The sequence below is a fragment of the Heloderma suspectum genome, chromosome 1 (assembly GCF_057233095.1).
Source record: "Heloderma suspectum isolate Gila_16-S chromosome 1, 16-S_ref, whole genome shotgun sequence".
Taxonomy (NCBI): Eukaryota; Metazoa; Chordata; class Lepidosauria; order Squamata; family Helodermatidae; genus Heloderma; species Heloderma suspectum.
The window spans coordinates 56830303-56850088 of record NC_139458.1 but is presented as its reverse complement, the minus strand read 5'-3'; the positions used below and the strand labels follow the sequence as shown (position 1 = coordinate 56850088).

The window sequence follows — 19786 nt, the reverse complement described above, 5'->3', positions numbered from 1 at the left end:
TTGGGCTCCAAGATCACCGCAGATGGTGACTGTAGCCATGAAATTAAAAGACGCTTGCTCCTTGGGAGGAAAGCTATGGCCAACCTAGACAGCATAGTAAGAAGCAGAGACATCACCTTGCCGACAAAGGTCCGTCTAATCAAAGCTATGGTTTTCCCAGTAGTAATGTATGGCTGTGAGAGCTGGACTATAAGGAAGGCTGAGCGCCGAAGAATTGATGCTTTTGAACTGTGGTGCTGGAGAAGACTCTTACGAGTCCCCTGGACTGCAAGGAGGTCAAATCAGTCCATCCTAAAGGAAATCAACCCTGAGTGCTCATTGGAAGGACAGATAATGAAGCTGAAGCTCCAATATTTTGGCCACCTAATGCAAAGAGAAAACTCCCTGGAAAAGACCCTGATGCTGGGAAAGACTGAAGGCAAAAGGAGAAGGGGACGGCAGAGGATGAGATGGCTAGATAGCATCACGGATGCAATGAATATGAACTTGAGCACGCTCCGGGAAAGAGCGTAGGACAGGAAGGCCTGGCGTGCTATGGTCCATGGGGTCACGAAGAGTCGGACACGACTGAACGACTGAACAACAACAATTGCTTTTCCCACCCCTTTGTTGACTGTGAGTGCTACTCCATTCTTCTAAGGGATTCTTGCCCACAGTAGTAGATATAATGGTCACCTGAATTAAATTCGCCCATGCCTGTCCATTTTAGTTCACTGATTCCCAAGATGTCGATGTTCAGTCTTGCCATTTCATGTTTGACCACCTCCAGCTTACCTTGATTCATTGATCTGACATTCCAGGTTCCTAAACAATATTGTTCTTTACAGCATCAGACTTTCTTTTCACCACCAGACACATCCACAGCTGAGTGTCCTTTCGGCTTTGGCCCAGCCGCTTCACTCTTTCTGGCGCTACTTGGAAATACCCTCTGCTCTTTCCCAGTAGTATATTGGACACCTTCCAACCTGAGGGGCTCATCTTCCGGCGTCATCTCTTTTAGCCTTGTGATACGTTCCATGGGGTTTTCTTGGCAAGAATACTGGAGTGGGTTGCCATTTCCTTCTCCAGTGGACCACATTTGGTCAGAACTCTCCGCCATGACCTGTCCGTCTTGGGTGGCCCTGCACGGCATAGCTTATGGCTTCACTGAGTTACGCAAACCCCTGAGTTCGCCACAACAAGGCAGTGATCCATGAAGGGGTTTGTTGTTTACTAAATACAAATAAAATAAACATGTTACATTAGATCTCTCTAGGGCAGCAGTGGGCAGCTTGTGACACTCTAGATGTTTTGGCCCACAGCTCCCATCAGCTCTAGCCAGCATAGCTAATGGTGAGGGATTATAGGAACTGTAGGCCAAAACATTTGGAGGGGCACAAGTTGTCGGCCCCTGCTAGGGCATCAGAACATTTTCTGATGGAAACGGAAAATTCTCCTATGCAAATGATCTTATGTAAATGAACCTAATATGCATTAGAAAAAAATCCAGAAAATCCACATCACTGGTCCACCCCAACTGTTTTAATGCTCTGGACCAAGTCCACTGCATTCTCTCTCATCCCTGACAGTTAAGCAAAACAAAACAAAAGCTATCTCTTATTATAGTATAGGTTTTGACAAGAAGCTTCTCTTTAATTTTTTGCATGAGCCAGATAGTATATTGCATCTGAACCCTTATTTCCTCTTACAGTTATTTTTATTTTAACTATCTGTTTCCCGTGTCAGTATATTAAAGTGCAGTATTGTCTTTTCAAATGGCACGTTGAGTTTGGGGCATTTGTAAAGTATTTATATCACATTATTTTAGTAGGTTTACATAAAGTGTATGTGAGAGAAAAGGAAGAGGGGATTGTGAGAATTGGGAGCACGTACGCTAGCACTGGTGCTCCTTCATGACAGTCCCTGAGACTGTAAGTGATTAAAACAGCAAACTTTAAGGTAACAATTAGTTGAGTATATTTTGTTTTAAAAGAGACGTGGGATTCATATAGCTATGAATTAGATCGTTATTTGTATAACCATGGGCGGTATCCAGTGGGGCACAACTACTAGCATAAATTGTGTTATGCTAGTGTAAACTACTCCAGCTAACACTCTTGCCTTTGCATTAGAGCAGTTTAAGCCAGCACAATGTAATTCATATGAGCCATTGCACCCCATTGGATACTGCCCCCCTGTTTACTCCAAAGAAAGTTTCATTCAGTGAAAATGAGATTTGTTTTCCTCTAAGCATACTTAGGATTGCAAATTTCATGTAATAAGAAACCAAGCCATAATTGAGGAAAAAACGCTTTTTAATATGAGTACTGTTTTACTGGAAGAATTTTGCACTGTGTGTGTTACTTCATTGTATTTTGCAAAATATGATCATGTGGCATTTGCTTTTTTCCCAAAGGTCTGTGTACTGAAGGTCTCTATCGTGTTAGCGGGAATAAAACTGATCAAGACAACATTCAGAAGCAATTTGATCAAGGTAATGGGAGACTTGGTTAACCTCAAATAGTTTATAGTGGATCTGATAGACTACTGCTGTATTCTTATGTACTATATAAACCCCAGCAGTGTAAGCTTGGCATTCTAAATAGATAATCATAGAAATTGGAGAATATGCATTTATATCATGTGTTGGATTAAGTACTAATTATGATTTGTTGGCAATAGATGTTACTAATGTATAACGAAGGCACAGCCTTGTGCAGTAGTAAAGTGTTCATGGTAACTATGTTAGTTATTCATTTATTTTATTTATAATTATAGCCTGCTTTTCTACAAGATAGCATCATAAAACAGTTCAATTTGGAAATCACAAGAATGTATCAAATGGACATCTCAAACCAAAAAAATAGCCTTTCCATTTCCAACTTGCCTCCACCAAAATCATCTTAATTGTTTATAACTTTGATATATATATATATGTGTGTGTGTGTGTGTGTGTGTGTGTGTATACACATATAGATACACATATACACACACACACACATACACACACTTTGGTAGGTGACGATAATTTGTGTGTAATAACTGTCAATTAGATTGTAACAGTGAATCAGAAGATGAGATTTAGAAGGCAGACAGACCAATCTGCCTCTTTTCATGCTATGGAAATGAAGTTGTATTTATGTCCAGGAACTTAGACTGGATTCTAGATTTACTCCAGAGTGTCTCTTAGACCGTAGTGCATCAGGAGCTGGAGCCTGACACCTGTGGCAGTCTTTCTTGCTGCCACCCTGGTGCCCCTCTTATATCCATTCCAGCCTGGGAACCTTAGATAAATTGTCTCCCTTTTCAGACTTTTGGTATTCCCTCACATCCTGACTCCAGAACCCAGGAGCATGTCCCAGTTATTCCAGCAACCAGGCTGGGGGTGGGGGTGGATATGCTTTAGTTAACTTGTGGACCAAGCAACTGCCACTGGTACTGTTCTGCTGTGGACTGTCCTAGATATTGCCACAAATTTGGAAGAGATAATTTTATCAGCTTCTACTGCCACCTCGAATGGTGGTTCCTCAGACCCCACAAAACCTGGCCTATCACAATGTGGGACATGGCAGGTTCTATTCTTTGAGTTCACACTGGTCCACAGAGGATTTGGAAGCAACAAGATGTTTTGCTTTCAAGTACTTCCAGAACTCAGAATGACATCAGACTCATTTTGCACTTTGTACATGATGAAAAACTTTAACTATTAAAACAACACACACACCCCTCCATTCTTTTCCTGAACTGGGGGGAGGCAGAACTGGTGGCAGCTACAAAATCTGTCTGTCCATCTGTCTGTCTGTGAGAAACAAATTGTCCAATCCTGGTTAGATTAATAAGGGTGATTCCTATGCATGTTTAGACTGAAAAAAGTCCTACAATTTTCACCAAATGATAATTGTGGTAATCTCAACGCTTTGCATGTCTATTAATAGTACACAGGTTCATATTCTCCCCCCCCCCCCCCCCAATGAGTATGCTTGTTATTTTACTTTGCTGGTGCAGTGGTTCTGGTGTTACAAAAATGTGTTGTAACTTAGTGTCTCAAAGCCGAAAGGATGGCTAGCGGCCGACAGTGCTGGTGGTGAACAACGAATCCGATGTTCTAAAGATCAACACGCAGTAGGAACCTGAAATGTAAGATCTATGAGCCAGGGCAAATTGGATGTGGTTACTGGGGAGATGTCAAGATTAAATATAGACATTTTGGGTGTCAGTGAACCGAAATGGACTGGAATGGGCCACTTCACATCAGATGACCACCAGATCTACTACTGTGGACAAGAGGAAATGGAAGTAGCCTTCATAATTAATAATAAAGTGGCTAAAGCAGTGCTTGGGTACAATACAAAAAACAATAGAATGATCTCAATTCGAATTCAGGGTAAGCCATTTAACATCAGTGATCCAAATATACGCCCCAACCACAGATGCTGAAGAAGCAGAAGTAGATCAGTTCTATGAGGATCTGCAGCACCTACTGGATAATATGCCAAAAAGAGATGTGATTTTCATTACAGGAGACTGGAATGCTAAGGTGGGTAGTCAAGCGACACCTGGAATTACAAGCAAGCATGGTCTGGGAGAACAAAATGAAGCGGGACATAGGCTGATAGAATTTTGTCAAGACAGCTCACTGTGCATAACAAACACTCTCTTCCAACAACCTAAAAGACGACTTTATACATGGACTTCACCAGATGGTCGACACTGAAATCGGATTGACTACATCCTTTGTAGCCAAGGGTGGCGGACATCTATGCAGTCGGTAAAAACAAGACCTGGAGCTGACTGTAGTTCAGATTCCGAACTTCTTATTGCACAATTTAGAATCAGACTAAAGAGAATAGGGAAGACCCACAGATCAGTTAGATATGAGCTCACTAATATTCCTAATAAATATGCAGTGGAGGTGAAGAATAGATTTAAGGGACTAGATTTAGTAGATAGGGTCCCGGAAGAAAAATGGACAGAAGTTCGCAACGTTGTTCAGGAGGCGGCAACAAAAAACGTCCCAAAGAAAAAGAAAACCAAGAAGGCAAGATGGCTGTCTGCTGAGACACTGGAAGTAGCCCAAGAAAGAAGGAAAGCAAAAGGCAACAGTGAAAGGGGGAGATATGCCTGATTAAATGCAAAATTCCAGAGGTTAGCCAGAAGAGATAAGGAATTATTTTTAAACAAGCAATGCGTGGAAGTGGAAGAAGATAATAGAACAGGAAGGACAAGAGACCTTTTCTAGAAAATTAGAAACATCGGAGGTAACTTCCAGGCAAAAATGGGTATGATCAAAAACAAAGATGGCAAGGACCTAACAGAAGCAGAAGAGAGCAGGAAAAGGTGAGAAGAATATACGGAAGATCTATATAGGAAGGATAATAATATCGGGGATAGATTTGACGGTGTGGTCAGTGAGTTAGAGCCAGACATCCTGAAGAGTGAGGTTGAATGGGCCTTAAGAAGCATTGCTAATAATAAGGCAGCAGGAGATGATGGTATCCCAGCTCAGCTGTTTAACATCTTGCAAGATGATGGTGTCATATGCCAGTTAATTTGGAAAACACAAGAATGGCTATCAGATTGGAAAAAATCAACTTATATACCTATACCAAAAAAGGGAAACACTAAAGAATGTTCAAACTATTGAACAGTGGCACTAATTTCACATGCCAGTAAGGTGATGCTCAAGATCTTGCAGGGTAGACTCCAGCAATTCATGGACCGAGAATTGCCAGATGTACAAGCTGGGTTTGGAAAAGGCGGAGGAACTAGAGACCAAATTGCCAATATTCGCTGGATAATGGAGAAAGCCAGGGAGTTTCAGAAAAACATCTATTTCTGTTTTATTGACTATTCTAAAGCCTTTGACTGTGTGGATCATTACAAATTGTGGCAAGTTCTTGGTGGTATGGGGATACCAAGTCATCTTGTCTGCCTCCTGAGGAATCTGTATAACGACCAAGTAGCAACGGTAAGAACAGACCATGGAACAACGGACTGGTTTAAGATTGGGAAAGGAGTATGGCAGGGGTGTATACTCTCACCCTACCTATTCAACCTGTACGCAGAACATATCATGTGACGTGCTGGGCTTGATGAATCCAAGGCTGGAGTTAAAATCGCTGGAAGAAACATTAACAATCTCAGATATGCAGATGATACCACTATGATGGCTGAAAGCGAGGAGGAGCTGAGGAACCTCATGACAAAGGTGAAAGAAAAAAGTGCAAAAGCTGGGTTGCAGTTCAACCTCAAAAAAAACAAGTTTATGGCAACCAGCTTGATTGATAACTGGCAAATAGAGGGAGAAAACGTGGAGGCAGTGACAGACTTTGTCTTTCTAGGCACAAAGATTACTGCAGACGCTGACTGCAGCCAGGAAATCAGAAGACGTTTACTTCTTGGGAGGAGAGCAATGACAAATCTTGACAAAATAGTGAAGAGCAGAGACATCACACTGACAACAAAGGTCCGCATAGTTAAAGCAATGTTATTCCCCCTAGTAAGCTATGGCTGCGAGAGCTGGACCGTAAGGAAGGCTGAGTGAAGGAAGATAGATGCTTTTGAACTGTGGTGCTGGAGGAAAATTCTGAGAGTGCCTTGGACTGCAAGAAGATCAAACCAGTCCATACTCCAAGAAATAAAGCCAGACTGCTCACTTGAGGGAATGATAGTAAAGGCAAAACTGAAGTACTTTGGCCGCATCATGAGAAGACAGGATACCCGTCTTCTCCATATGGAGAAGATGCTGATACTAGGGAAAGTGGAAGGCCGAAGGAAGAGGGGCCGACCAAGGGCAAGATGGATGGATGGTATTCTGGAGGTGACGGACTCGACCTTGGGGGAACTGGGGGTGGCGATGGCCAACAGGAAGCTCTGGCGTGGGCTGGTCCATGAACAAATCAACAACAACAACAATTTAGTGTCACGTTTTGAAAAAAATGTATTTTCTGTAAAATACCCCTTGGGTCAGCAGCTGTTTGGAATACATGAATTGCTGACACATGATTTTCATGTTAAGTACTTGGTTGGTATATGCTTGAATAAAGGTACATTCAAACTAACGTAGTCTACATGTTGGTAAACTGAAAAGTGAAAATAAGGTGTTTGTGTGTGGGTGTGTGTGTTTAAACCAATGGGTTTAAAAATCACAGGGTGGTAAGTCATTGTGATAATGTCTCAACAGATGCTTAATAATATTGATCAAGTGCCTGGGTAGACTACTCTACTCTTTCATATTATTCAACTTACTTAAAACTGAATATTAAATGACCATTTGTGTTTGAAGTCAGTACATCATCTTTAGAAATATATAGTGGTACCTCTCACGTGACTGATGAATTGTTTTATATTGTCTTACAGATCATAACATCAGTCTGGAATCTATGGATGTAACTGTAAATGCTGTGGCAGGTGCTCTTAAAGCTTTCTTTGCAGATCTGCCAGATCCTTTAATTCCTTATTCACTACATCCAGAATTAGTTGAAGCATCAAGTAAGCAGTTACTTTTTTCTTTATGGAGTTTGTTGTAGATGACCAGTAGAAATATTAAAGCTTACCCTTGTGAAATGTGTGGGAAAAGTTGTAAATAAAGATTTTATAGAAATAACAAGGGGTGAAATCGGGGAATGTCCATCCACCAGTGGAATAGTAACTGGTTAAACAGATTCTCTCCCCACTGCAGCCCCCTCACATCCCCAAAATCTGCTCTGAGGGTTGGGGGAGCCTTTGAAGCAGAGTTGGGGGGCTCACAGCGGGTGTAAGGGGACAACAGAGGAAGAGGAAGTCCCTTTGCTCAAGTGGAAGTTTGCTCATGCAACATTGCAGGCACCCTATATGATGTAAGGCCAATCTCTGGGGAAAAAAATGACTTGTACAAGCACTTTTTTGTTGGCTTCAAACATGCTGTTATATATGTAATGCAATAAGCAATAAGGCTACTAAATGGCTTTTACATAACAAATCCATGGCTTGTATTCAGTGCAGCCCTTCTTGCAAATGGAAGGAATCCTTCTGTTTGCAGAAGAGACTGCAATCCATTGGAGGCTCCTGGTTACATTAGGGGGGGTGGGGTGATTTTAACTGATTTTTTTCTACCCCCTGCAGTCTCCTGCACTACCTCCCATTCAGAAGACTCCTCCAACCACCTGGAACAGATTTTCAGGGGGCATAAAGGACTGGTGTGGCCTCCATCCTTCTATGAGTGGGAGTGTTCCATGAATGGAATTCCACTCCTAATTTTCTTGTATCAAACCCCATATATTTTGTTGCTGAATAATATTGCAGGAAGATTAATGCTTTAATAATAATATGTTGGAAAATCTGCTAAGGGTAACTTGGAGTAATAAACTTTGAATTCCTTTGAATTTCAGATGTGAAATTCATTGGTTCAGGTTGTCTTACTATTATGGCTATATAAAACAGAGTGGCTGCACTTTAGAAAATCATGGGCATGTAACATTCTTAGCTGTCTTCTATGGAAAAATGAAGATAGGTGATTGTGAACATATATGAAGATTTCTGCCATCCATACAAAAAAACGTGGCTGTTCTTTAAAACCACAGATCTTTGTAGAATATAACTATACAATGGGAGGTGGTACAGGGAGAAGAAGGAAACACACACACACCTACCTCTTCTGTGAGCAGGAGCCCCTTCTGTGAGCAGGAGCCCCTTCTGCAAGCAGAAGGACTCCTTCCATGGTGGTAGGGCTGTGCTGCCTAATGTTTAGGAACACCATTAACAACTCTCTCCACAAGTTCCCTGTAATATATCTATAAAGATAATTTATGCAGCCATTCTACACACTTAAACATGAATTTGCCTCTTTCACATTGGGTTGGATCCAGACTAAATTAGTTGAACTCGGACCCTATTAAAAGCAATGGAAATAGTCATGATTTAAGGCCCACTGAGAAATGTCTTCCAAAAATAGTTGGTATTATTGTACACATTTGAAGAAGATTCTCTAATGCTTAAGAATCACATCAGTGGAAAGTACCAGTCTGAACAAAAATCTAACACTGTATTTCAAACTTTATGAAATTGGGGCCCCATCTGCTAGATCTCCTCCACAAAACCTAGGAACTTCATTTGGGGTACCAGTTCACCTTCTGTTTTCACCAGTTCACAGGCAGATGCCCATAGTTCCACAAGTGCCACCTACACTTGAGAAAAACGTAACCACTGGTAGTTGACAGTAACAAATGTTTGCAGGCCCTCATAGCAGTATCCCAGATCATCTTGGGTTCCAAGTGTGAGAAATACTGTTCTAAAATGTAAGCGCTATGTTTTTTTTTTTTATTTAATTTATTAATCGCCCATCTGGCTGGTCACCCAGCCACTCTGGGCGATATACAACATACAATAAAACAATAAAATTCTACAATAAAAACATTTCTAAAATACCCTAACCCACCCCAAATGCCTGCCTGAACAGCCACGTTTTTAATGCACGACGGAAGCTCATTAAAGAGGGGGCATGACGGAGTTCCCTAGGGAGGGAGTTCCACAGAGTGGGGGCCACTACAGAAAAGGCCCTCTCCCTCGTCCCCACCAGTCTAGCTGTCCTGGCTGATGGGACAGAGAGAAGGCCATCCGAGGCTGATCTTGTTAAGCGGCCTGTCTGGTGCTGCTGGAGGCGCTCCTTAAGATAGGCTTGTGCTTGTTATCTGAAAAATATGCTCTTTTTAAAAAAAATCTGCCAACTTCATTATTACTACTCTTTTCCAGAAGAAGAAAGGTAGTTAGCAGATGTAGTTTAGAGATGGGCACTGGCGTCTTGGAATGGGCTCAGTGTTTCTTGAGCTTTTTCAAGAGAATTCTCAAAGACCAAATTCTCCCTGCCAGCCACTAGCTATCTCTAGCTTTCCCAGCCACCAGTTTTCCTCCTCTCTCAAACCTTCCTTGCAAAGGAAGTGCGGGAGGGAAACTGGCAGCATAAAATGCTGGGGACAGCAGAGGGCCATTGTTTAAATTCCCAGTGTAAATATTGTTCATTTTCTTCAAGAGCTTTTTTAATATTTTTAAAATGTATTTTTACAGAAATCCTTGATAAGACAGAGAGACTGTATGAATTGAAAGAAATTGTGAAGAAATTCCATCCAGTGAACTATGATGTCTTCAGATATGTAATAAATCATCTGAACAGGTATTTATTTATTACATTTCTATAATGCCCAGTAACCAAATCTTTCTGACATTCACAAAATGGAGCTAAAATGATAAAATATTGAACTATAACATTAAACCCTTTGTTGTTGTTCAGTCGTGTCTGACTCTTCGTGACCCCGTGGACCATAGCGCACCAGGCCTTCCTGTCCTGCGCTCTCTCCCGGAGCGTGCTCAAGTTCATATTCATTGCATCGTTGATGCTATCTAGCCATCTCATCCTCTGCCATCCCTCTACTCCTTTTGCCTTCAATCTTTCCCAGCATCAGGGTCTTTTCCAGAGAATTTTCTCTTCGCATTAGGTGGCCAAAATATTGGAGCTTCAGCTTCAGTATCTGTCCTTCCAATGAGCAGTCAAGGTTGATTTCCTTTAGGATGGACTGATTTGACCTCCTTGCAGTCCAGGGGACTCGTAAGAGTCTTCTCCAGCACCACAGTTCGAAAGCATCAATTCTTTGGCACTCAGCCTTCCTTATAGTCCAGCTCTCACCGCCATACGTTACTACTGGGAAAACCATAGCTTTGATTAGACGGACCTTTGTCAGCAAGGTGATGTCTCTGCTTCTTACTATGCTGTCTAGGTTTGCCATAGCTTTCCTCCCAAGGAGCAAGCGTCTTTTAATTTCATGGCTACAGTCACCATCTGCGGTGATCTCGGAGCCCAAGAAAATAAAATCTGTCACAGCTTCCATTTCTTCCCCTTCTATATGCCAGGAAGTGATGGGGCCAGATGCCATGATCTTAGTTTTTTTAATGTTGAGTTTCAAACCAGCTTTTGAACTCTCCTCTTTCACCCTCAACAAGAGGCTCTTGAGATCCTCTTTGCTTTCTGCCATTAGGGTGGTATCGTCTGCATATCGGAGGTTGTTGATAATTCTCCCAGCAATCTTAATTCCGACCTGTGATTCATCCAACCCGGCGTTTCTCATGATGTACTCTGCATATAAGTTAAATAAGCAGGGTGACAATATGCAGCCTTGTTGTACTCCTTTCCCAATTTTGAACCAATCGGTTGTTCCGTGTCTGGTTCTTACTGCTGCTTCTTGAGCCTCGAACAGGTTTCTCAGGAGACAGGTAAGGTGGTCTGGTACTCCCATCACTTTAAGAATTTGCCACAGTTTGTTGTAATCCACACAAAGGCTTTAGCATAGTCAATGAAGCAGAAATAGACGTTTTTCTGGAATTCTCTTGCTTTCTCCATGATCCAGCAAATGTTGGCGATTTGATCTCTAGTTCCTCTGCCTCTTCGAAACCCATTAAACATTAAAAAGGTAAAGGTGTCCCCAACCAGTCGTGTCCGACTCTAGGGTGCGGTGCTCATCCCCATTTCTAAGCCGAAGAGCCAGCGCTGTCTGAAGACGCTTCCGTGGTCATGTGGCCGGCAACATTAAACCCTAAAAAACCCCAAATCAAATTAGCTATAGAATAAAAACAACAACAACAACACTAAGATCTAAAAAGCACAAATGCTGTTTTTAAAAACAAAAGGACTGAAAAGCCTGGGAGAATAAAAAGGTTAACCTCATGCTGAGAAGACCACATAGGTGATCCATGTAGACCATGAAAGTGCCAAGTGAACTTCTCTGGAAAGGGAATTCCACACCCAGGGCACCACCAATGAAAAGGCTCTTCTTAGTAGCCACCTGCCTCATCTCATTTGGCAGGGGCTCCTGGAGGACAGCCTGTGAAAATGATCTTAGGGTCTCGGCAGGTATATATGCGAGGAGACAATCCGTTAGGTAACCTGGCCCTAAGCTGTCTAGGGCTTTAAAATTTAATACCAGCACTTTGTATTGGGCCCAGAAATGGACTGGAAACCATTGCAAATCACAAAGCACTGGTGTAATATCGTATCATCCAGTCCCTATTAACAATCTCGCTGCCCTGTTTTGGAGTAGCTGAAGTTTCCAGACTTTTTTCAAAGACAGCCCCATGTATAATGCATTGCAGTAGTCCAAATGAGATGTTACCAGAATATTGATAATTGTGCCCAGGCTTTCTCTATCCCTGCCTTCCCCATGGCCCAGTTGGCCATACTGGCTGGGGATTACAAGAGTTGCAGTCCAACACACCTGGAGGGCACCAAATTGGGGAAGTCTGCTCTATTCAGATAAGTGCTGTGGTTGACATATTGGCCTAATTGATAAAGGCACTCAGCACCCCCGAGCCATCTTGTGACAATGCTGAGTCCCAGACCATGTACAAACCTGACCCTTTAAGGCAGGGGTAGGCAGCACTGGGTAGTCCGGGGGCCAGTTCCCAGCCCCTAAACCCTCTCCCAGGGGCTGCATTCCTGCCACTGCTATGCTGGATTTTGGCAGCAAACCAATTATTTCAAATTTTTTCCCCCTGTGGCTACTGCTGCCAAATTTCAGAGACGGCGGGGGCTATACTCAAGGCCACGGGGTGCTTCATGCACCTGTAGTCTATGTGTTGACCACCCCTTATCTAGGGGAAACGTAACCCCCTCCAGAACTGGTTGAACACCACTCAGGCATGGAGACAAACTATCTTCTAACAAAGGGGCACACAACCTTTTCAGTCCTGACAGCTGCATATGATACTGGGTCAGAGTGGGGGGTGAGAGAAAGTGCACACACACGTATACTTTGCAGCGATCCTGATACAGGTCAGCCTTTTCTCGGTGCTAGCAGCGAGGGCAAAGAGCGATCTGTATGCAGATTGTTGGGGGAGGGAGTGGAGAGTCATCTCTCCATCCTCTCTCCCAGTGATCCAGATACAGATAGCTCTTTCCTTGCTGTTGCTACCAGTGAGGAAAGAGTGATTTGTACCAGTATCACTGGGGAAGGAAATTTGATGGCGGGAGATGTCAGGCACCCTAGTTGTGAGGCTGCATGCTGCCTCAAGGCTGTGGCTTGTGTCCCCCTGTATTAAGAGTACCTGTATCCTGTCTAGATTGAATCCCATTTATTGACCCTTATCCAGTCCATTACTGCACCCAGATAGTGATTTGCTTTACCAAATATCAATTTAAATGATAACAAATTGAACAATTTAGTTAATATCTGTCAGAATGACTAATATTAAGCTCTTCTCATGTTTAAGCTGATGGTTTTTTGCTATGTATGAGGGAGTCTTTTGTGCTTCTCATATAAGGTACATATGAATACGTGTGACAGCAGTAATAAAATGCCATAAGAAAGCATTATCTGTGTATTGCAGTGGCATATTGTTAGTGTCTGACATCTAATCGATGTATGTGTCATCAACATATGGAATAGATAAATGGTGTTCTCATGAATTTTAAATCCATGGGTTTTAATGTAATTACAGGTTATTTGAAAGACCTCCTATATTTGTATAAACCTGCTCATGTTATTAGTTTTTCTTCAGAGGCCCTATTCATTGGCCCCCCTTTAAGCTCAGAAAGGTGGGTGGGAGATAGGGCTTTCTCAGTAGTGAACCCTACCCTAAGGAATTCTTTTCTGCTACATGGCTGGGCCCATCTGTGCCCACTTTTAAAAGCGTTTTTAAAATTCCTCTGTTGTAACTCACTTTTAATTGAATTTTTTTATGGTGTTTGCGGCTGATGGGCATTTTCAAATTTTATTTTATTGTAACTAGTTCATTTAAACTTGTTTTATATTTAATGTGAGATTACAAGTATTTTTGATATTGAATTGTATTGGGTTCTACCTAACATCACATGAGCAGATTTCTGCTTGAGCAGTGGGACATCCTTGTTCTCCTTCCTCTACTTCCTCTTACCCCCAAAATCTGCTCTGTCCCCCAATCCTCCAGATTTTGGGGGTATAGGTGGCTGCTGGAAGGAGGGGGAATTTTTTCACCAGCAGTGCCTTTTCCACTGGCAGGTGGACAAAATTGCATAGAATCCATTGTTTTTATGTTGTGAGCACTTTGGGAATAAGAAACAGATTAAGTGTTGTTACAAATAATAATAATTAGTAATGTAGATATCCACCTTGTGCCTGATCAGATGTTTCAGGAAGGTGATATGGTAGAAGCAGTAAGTCTCACAGATACTCATGTTCTGATCACACCATCCCAGTCTCTCTCTCTGGGTAGATGATAGATCTCGCTGACTTTTCTATCCATGTAGGCAGACAGCAAGTTCAGGGAGATTCTGGGTAGAGCTGTATGTGGTGGTATTGTTTACCCAGGAAGAATTGGTATGGATGGACACAAGTCTGAGACTAGTTTCTTCTGTTACTGCTTTCAGAATATAATGTTTGACCAGGTCCCCTGACTAAAAGCTGGTGGTGTTGGACATGTCAAATGTAACTGTGGAATATTTTAAAAGACACTTATTTTTACTTCCTTACATTCTATTTGTCAAATATTAACTCTGCAAAAAAAATTATGTGTATTATAGGGTTAGTCAACAAAGCAGAACCAATCTTATGACTGCAGATAACTTATCTATCTGTTTCTGGCCAACTTTGATGAGACCTGATTTTGAAAACAGAGAGTTCCTGTCAACTACCAAGATCCTTCAATCAGTAATAGAGACATTCATTCAACAGTGCCAGTTTTTCTTCTATAGTGGAGAAATTTCAGAAACCTCTGACAGTGTGGCACATCAGCCTCAACCTTCTAACCCAGTGCAAATGGTGGATCCAATTTTACCACTACAGTTACCACCACCTTTACAACCTCAGCTGATACAACCACAGTTGCAAGCAGATCCTCTTGGTATTATTTAAATATAACCACTGATACTAAAGAGAAGATGATTGCAGGCAGCTTGGCATTGGATAGAAAAGGAAAACTAGACATGCATGTTTCAAGATACAAAAGCAACTTTCAGCCTTATGAAAGAATTTGGATCCAAACTGAAGACATCTTCGTTGTAGTCATACTATACACTTTGTTCATAAACACTGCAGGTCAACATTATGTGAGTAGCATGACTGGAGAGATTTAATTTTTTAAAACAGAAATAACTAAAGTGCAAAGCTGCTATTGCATGAACATTTATTGCAATCACTATCATTCCTGTGACAGTTTGTCACAATATATTGTGAATAAAACTTTTCTATAGAAATGTAACGATTAAATGAATCATTTATGGAACATTCAATGCTTACGGCCCGCTTTAGGGCTGTTTTTGTTATTTAACGCTCTCCCCCACCCCACCCCCTCAGCAATTTCATTCCCATCCAACCTTTTGCTGTGAACAGCTAAAATATAGCTGTATCTTATTTGTAAATTCCAAACTACTTATGCTATATTACAGTTGTTTCAGAAAGAACATAAACTGCACTGTTATAAATACTACACTCCCACACCTGCCATTTCTCTTTTAAAAACCTGTGGACATTTTTTTTGAGGGGTTGGTAAAATTATTTTTCTTACAGCACAATACCAAGGACATGCTTATTGTAAAAGTGCAAAAATGTTGCTATAACCTACTTTTCCTTACTTTGCATTAATGAATGAAACATTTGTTAATTCTGTAAACAGCTGCATGTTTGAAAGATCATTGATGGTCTTGTAAGCCTAATCTAATATATTTTAGATACTTTAATTTTTTCCCATTGGGGAATTCATCTAGTCTATAGAAAATAGTTTGACATTCTCATATAAGGCTATATAACTTTTCGTACATAAATGAGAACTTTGTTGTAGTGTAAACTTGCTAAACTAAACTATCTAGGTCTTAAATTTAACATATACATGATCTATTTTTCTGTGGCCCTTTAAAGGTATAAAAAACATTGCTAATATATAGCAATAAATACTTTGGGTACTGAAGCATCTTAGTATGTACATAAAATGACACTTGTATTAATGTGTTTTTTTTCCTGTGATCTGTTGTACTAAAAATTCAAAATTACTGTTGCACCATTTTAAAATTATTTTTCTTTTATATTCGTACAAGTTTTGCTGTAAAGGACTGCTGCTTAATTTTTACATTCTTGGTTAATCTTTGATTTGGGGTGAATGTGATAGAGGGCTAGTAGTCATGGAACAGATTTGAGTGGAGTCTTAAAATAATTGGGTTGGACTTGTTGTCCTAGAACAGAAGGGCTCCTTCCATCCATGAAAGTATTTTGATCCAGTAGAGGAACGGGGGCGTGGGGTGACTTTTCCTGATTTCCCCCTTGTCCATGCAGCTCCCAGCACCACCACCCACATTGAGGAGCAGGGTTGCAAGGGGAGGTGGGAATTGGCAAAAGTAGCCTCCCACATTCTTGCAGTAGGAACAAGGTTTGGATCCAAGTCTTTTGAGTTCTCCTTAAAAACCTTTCCTTTCCTATTCAACACCCCCCCCCCCCCTTCTAGCTTATTTAGCTGCTGGAATATCTTGAGTAGATGAAAAACTTTACAATCATTATTGTAATCTTCATTCATCGCTTGCCATCTGTTATAGCAAGTAGAATCATTTTTAATACTAAGGTTATTTATGAGTTTGATTTGCAAAGATTTTTAAGAATTAAGGTTCTCAAGAGCTTTGCTCCATTTCTCCAAAATAAAAATTGCCTTTTTCAATTGTTATGTCCTAGGTATTGTACTTCTAATTATGACTTGGATTATAATTCTAGTTAAGATACCACAACCCAGGCTGCTGTTGAAGTATTTGTATATTATAAATTATCTTGATATTTGTGTTATATTCTTGCAAGTAATTATCTTTTCTAAAAAACAACAAAAACCCTTTCTTCTGATTCAAAGCACACAGGATATAAATACAATAATAAAAATTGTCCTGTAAATGTAGTAGCATTAACTTGTTTTACATTACACCTGTTGTTTAAATAGCTTTTATTTATAGCCATCAGTTTAACATAGGCATGTTAAGAAAAAATTAAACTTCAAGAGTTTTATAAACTGTTTCTAGGTTGCTAAAGAATTTATTTTTCTACTATAGATGGTATAGACAAAAGCATCAAAATGTACAGAAAAAACTTATTTCTATTGCAAGTAGGCTTAATTTTTTCAATCATATCCAATTATTTCTAATACAGTGAGAATTAACATTTGTTTTTCCATTTAGAATTGTCTTTTTGTAAGCCAATATAATTTAGTTGACTTGTGTTGATATCCTATTTTATTACCCATACAGATAGGTTTGCAGAACTTGTTTTCAAGTTATTATAGGCAACTATTTGTTCTGAAATTCTGCTTACCCTATAACTTAAAATGCTGCTCTTACTTGGCCTAATACATGATCCATCACAGTCATCTTGGGTACACTTCTGCAGCAGTGGATAAGTATGTCTGTGTCTGCATATTCCATGACCAGAATACAACTTTAGCACTCCCGGGCTGCTATGTAAATCTGAATCATGTCCATAGATTACAAGCTTCATTAACATTTAAGAAAATATTTGCAGTTGTCACCTACATGTCACACCTCCTGTAACCTTTATAATCAAAATTAAAGTGCTATGGATGCTATCCAGAAAACTCAGCAGCATACTTTTTTTTCCTGTTGTTTTAAACAGTTTTTCATGCATAAACCCGCACACCCTTCTGCCTTCCCTATTTGAAAACATTTGGCGAGGGCTGCTAACTGAAAACAGGAGGGAAATCAGACAACTAAGGTATCTGGAGGCTAACAGCCTTACATAATCTATGAGAACCTTTTTCATATCATAGATAGTATAATAAGCAGACCTACACAGAATTACTACACATCTAGCAGTTTTGGCTTCTTCATTTTGGCTAATAGTGTAATCCCTTATAGCTTGCTTTTTTCTGAAGTTTCAAAGCCATGTTGATATTGTGAATTCAGTCAGTTTTACAGTAATGTGAACAGTGCTCAGCAGTTGTCAGTTTGACTTCTGCATCCTTCATACTGACCTTTGTTATATTTTGTGTGTTCCAGAAATGTTCAGCTTTAGGCTGCGGTCCTAAACACAGTTGTGCTTGGGTGAATCCCATTGAGATCAGCGAGATGGTCTGTAGCCTTAGGCTGTGATCCTGAGCTCAGTTACTAGGGATTATTTCTAAATAACTGTGCTTAGTATCATGCTGTTGTGTGTTTAATGCGTATTTGAACATTTTATGAGCATATTTAGTCCCATACATAACACATTAGGTGGCATTTTATATTATGATGTTTTACAAATTATTTTTACATTACACTCAAACTTTAAGGATTTTAACATAGTGTAAATAGGTATACAACTTTAATGAAGAGCAACAATTTTTCACAATATATGTTTTCTGCATTACTTGAATACTGGTTGCTAGAAACTACCATTGACTTGTTTATTTTTGAGGTACTGGAGTTTAGTTTCTAATCGCTCTTTAAAATTGTAAAGAAATTAACTAATTGGAGAAGTTTTTTTTTTTTTAAATTAGGCCTTAGCTTCCATTGTGATTTCTTTCTCTTTTTTTACAGTAACTGTGATACTGTATTGGCTGAATATATATACTTTTAAAGTTCTTTATAATTAATGTAATCTTGTCACCACCTACAGAATGCTACAGTGAATTAAATATCGGTGAAGCTTATCTGTATTCAGAATGCAATGAATAAAACATTAAGATGCCTACTGTGTATAATGTTTAGTTACATACTCAACTTCCAAAGGACAGACTTATATTCAAAAAAATATAGGGGTTAAATTTGAAATGCTGCTTTTAGTTGGGTAATTCTCCATTTTTAAAATTCAGTTTAACAAACTAAATTAAATCTTTAAGATTAAGTGCAGTTTAAAATGTTGGGAGAAGGGAACTTCTACTTTATTAATACATATGCTGTATTTTATTTCATACATGCTTCAGCAAGATTTATGGAGAGCAAAACAAAGGAGATTAAAGGCTTCATATATTTAGTCCTTCTCATAATTATATGCTACCTAGGGGACTTGAAAGGTGGGGTATAACTCCCTTTAATGTGCAATTCCTACTAACCTGGATTGGACTTGCATGCATGTAACTATTAGGATTCCTGTTTTATACTTTTATTGAATTTGAAGCTGGTCACGAAATTGATGAGGATTTGTTTTTTGTTATGGCTACAAGATGTGAGGTGTCACCAAAGAAGAATTCATGTCTACACATTTAATTTATTGTGAAAGATTTACAATATACAAAACAAAGAGTGGTGTTTGAAGATTGATAAGTTTGTAGCAGAAAGTCCACCATTTAACTTTCAGAATGTTTTTTATACACAAGGTAAAAATTGCCACTATTTTAGATATGCAAAAATGTTACAGTACTTGTATTTTTGTATTTTGGGCTCAGTTAAGCATATAGATTTTATTGGCTTATGCATATATTTCTACCATTTTTTTCTTCTGGTACTTTTTGTTATCTTAATTAATGGTCTTTTTTCCAGATTCTCAGGGGAGAAGTACGGTTGTCTTTGGAAGCTTCCTTCCCTTTGGAATTAGGGAGCTGCAAATTGACACTGGTTGGATTGGAGGGACTGTCCCTTAATTAGATCTGTCGTCTTGTGGGAGGAGAGAGGGGGGTGGAATCTGCTCTTGCATTTCCTAGTTGCTTAGTTTTGCTGGGGCTTTCTGTGTAGATGCTGTGGTTTTTCTTCTGTTACATAATTCCAAAAAGCAATAGTTTACTCCCAATTCCTCTGAGCACCTATAGGAAAAGATTGCCTGAAAGACAAGACTGACTCCTTGGTTGGCCTAACAACAACTGGCAAATCAGTGTGGGTCCTTAACCCTCTCAATAGCTCATTTATTGA

The 19786-nt window shown here is 40.0% G+C and overlaps 1 protein-coding gene across 2 annotated transcripts in view; it reads left to right on the top strand.

Moving 5' to 3' along the window:
* Positions 1 to 18631, top strand: part of ARHGAP5 (Rho GTPase activating protein 5) — a 55558-nt gene extending 36927 nt beyond the window's left edge. For both annotated transcript variants that reach the window (XM_084843921.1, XM_084843913.1), the window contains 4 exons: positions 2396 to 2473; positions 7339 to 7470; positions 10021 to 10126; positions 14501 to 18631. In XM_084843921.1, the coding sequence (XP_084700047.1) occupies positions 2396 to 2473; positions 7339 to 7470; positions 10021 to 10126; positions 14501 to 14831 (647 nt within the window). In that variant the 3' untranslated portion in view covers positions 14832 to 18631. The remainder of the gene's footprint in view (positions 1 to 2395; positions 2474 to 7338; positions 7471 to 10020; positions 10127 to 14500) is intronic.
* The last annotated feature ends 1155 nt before the right edge of the window (positions 18632 to 19786 follow it).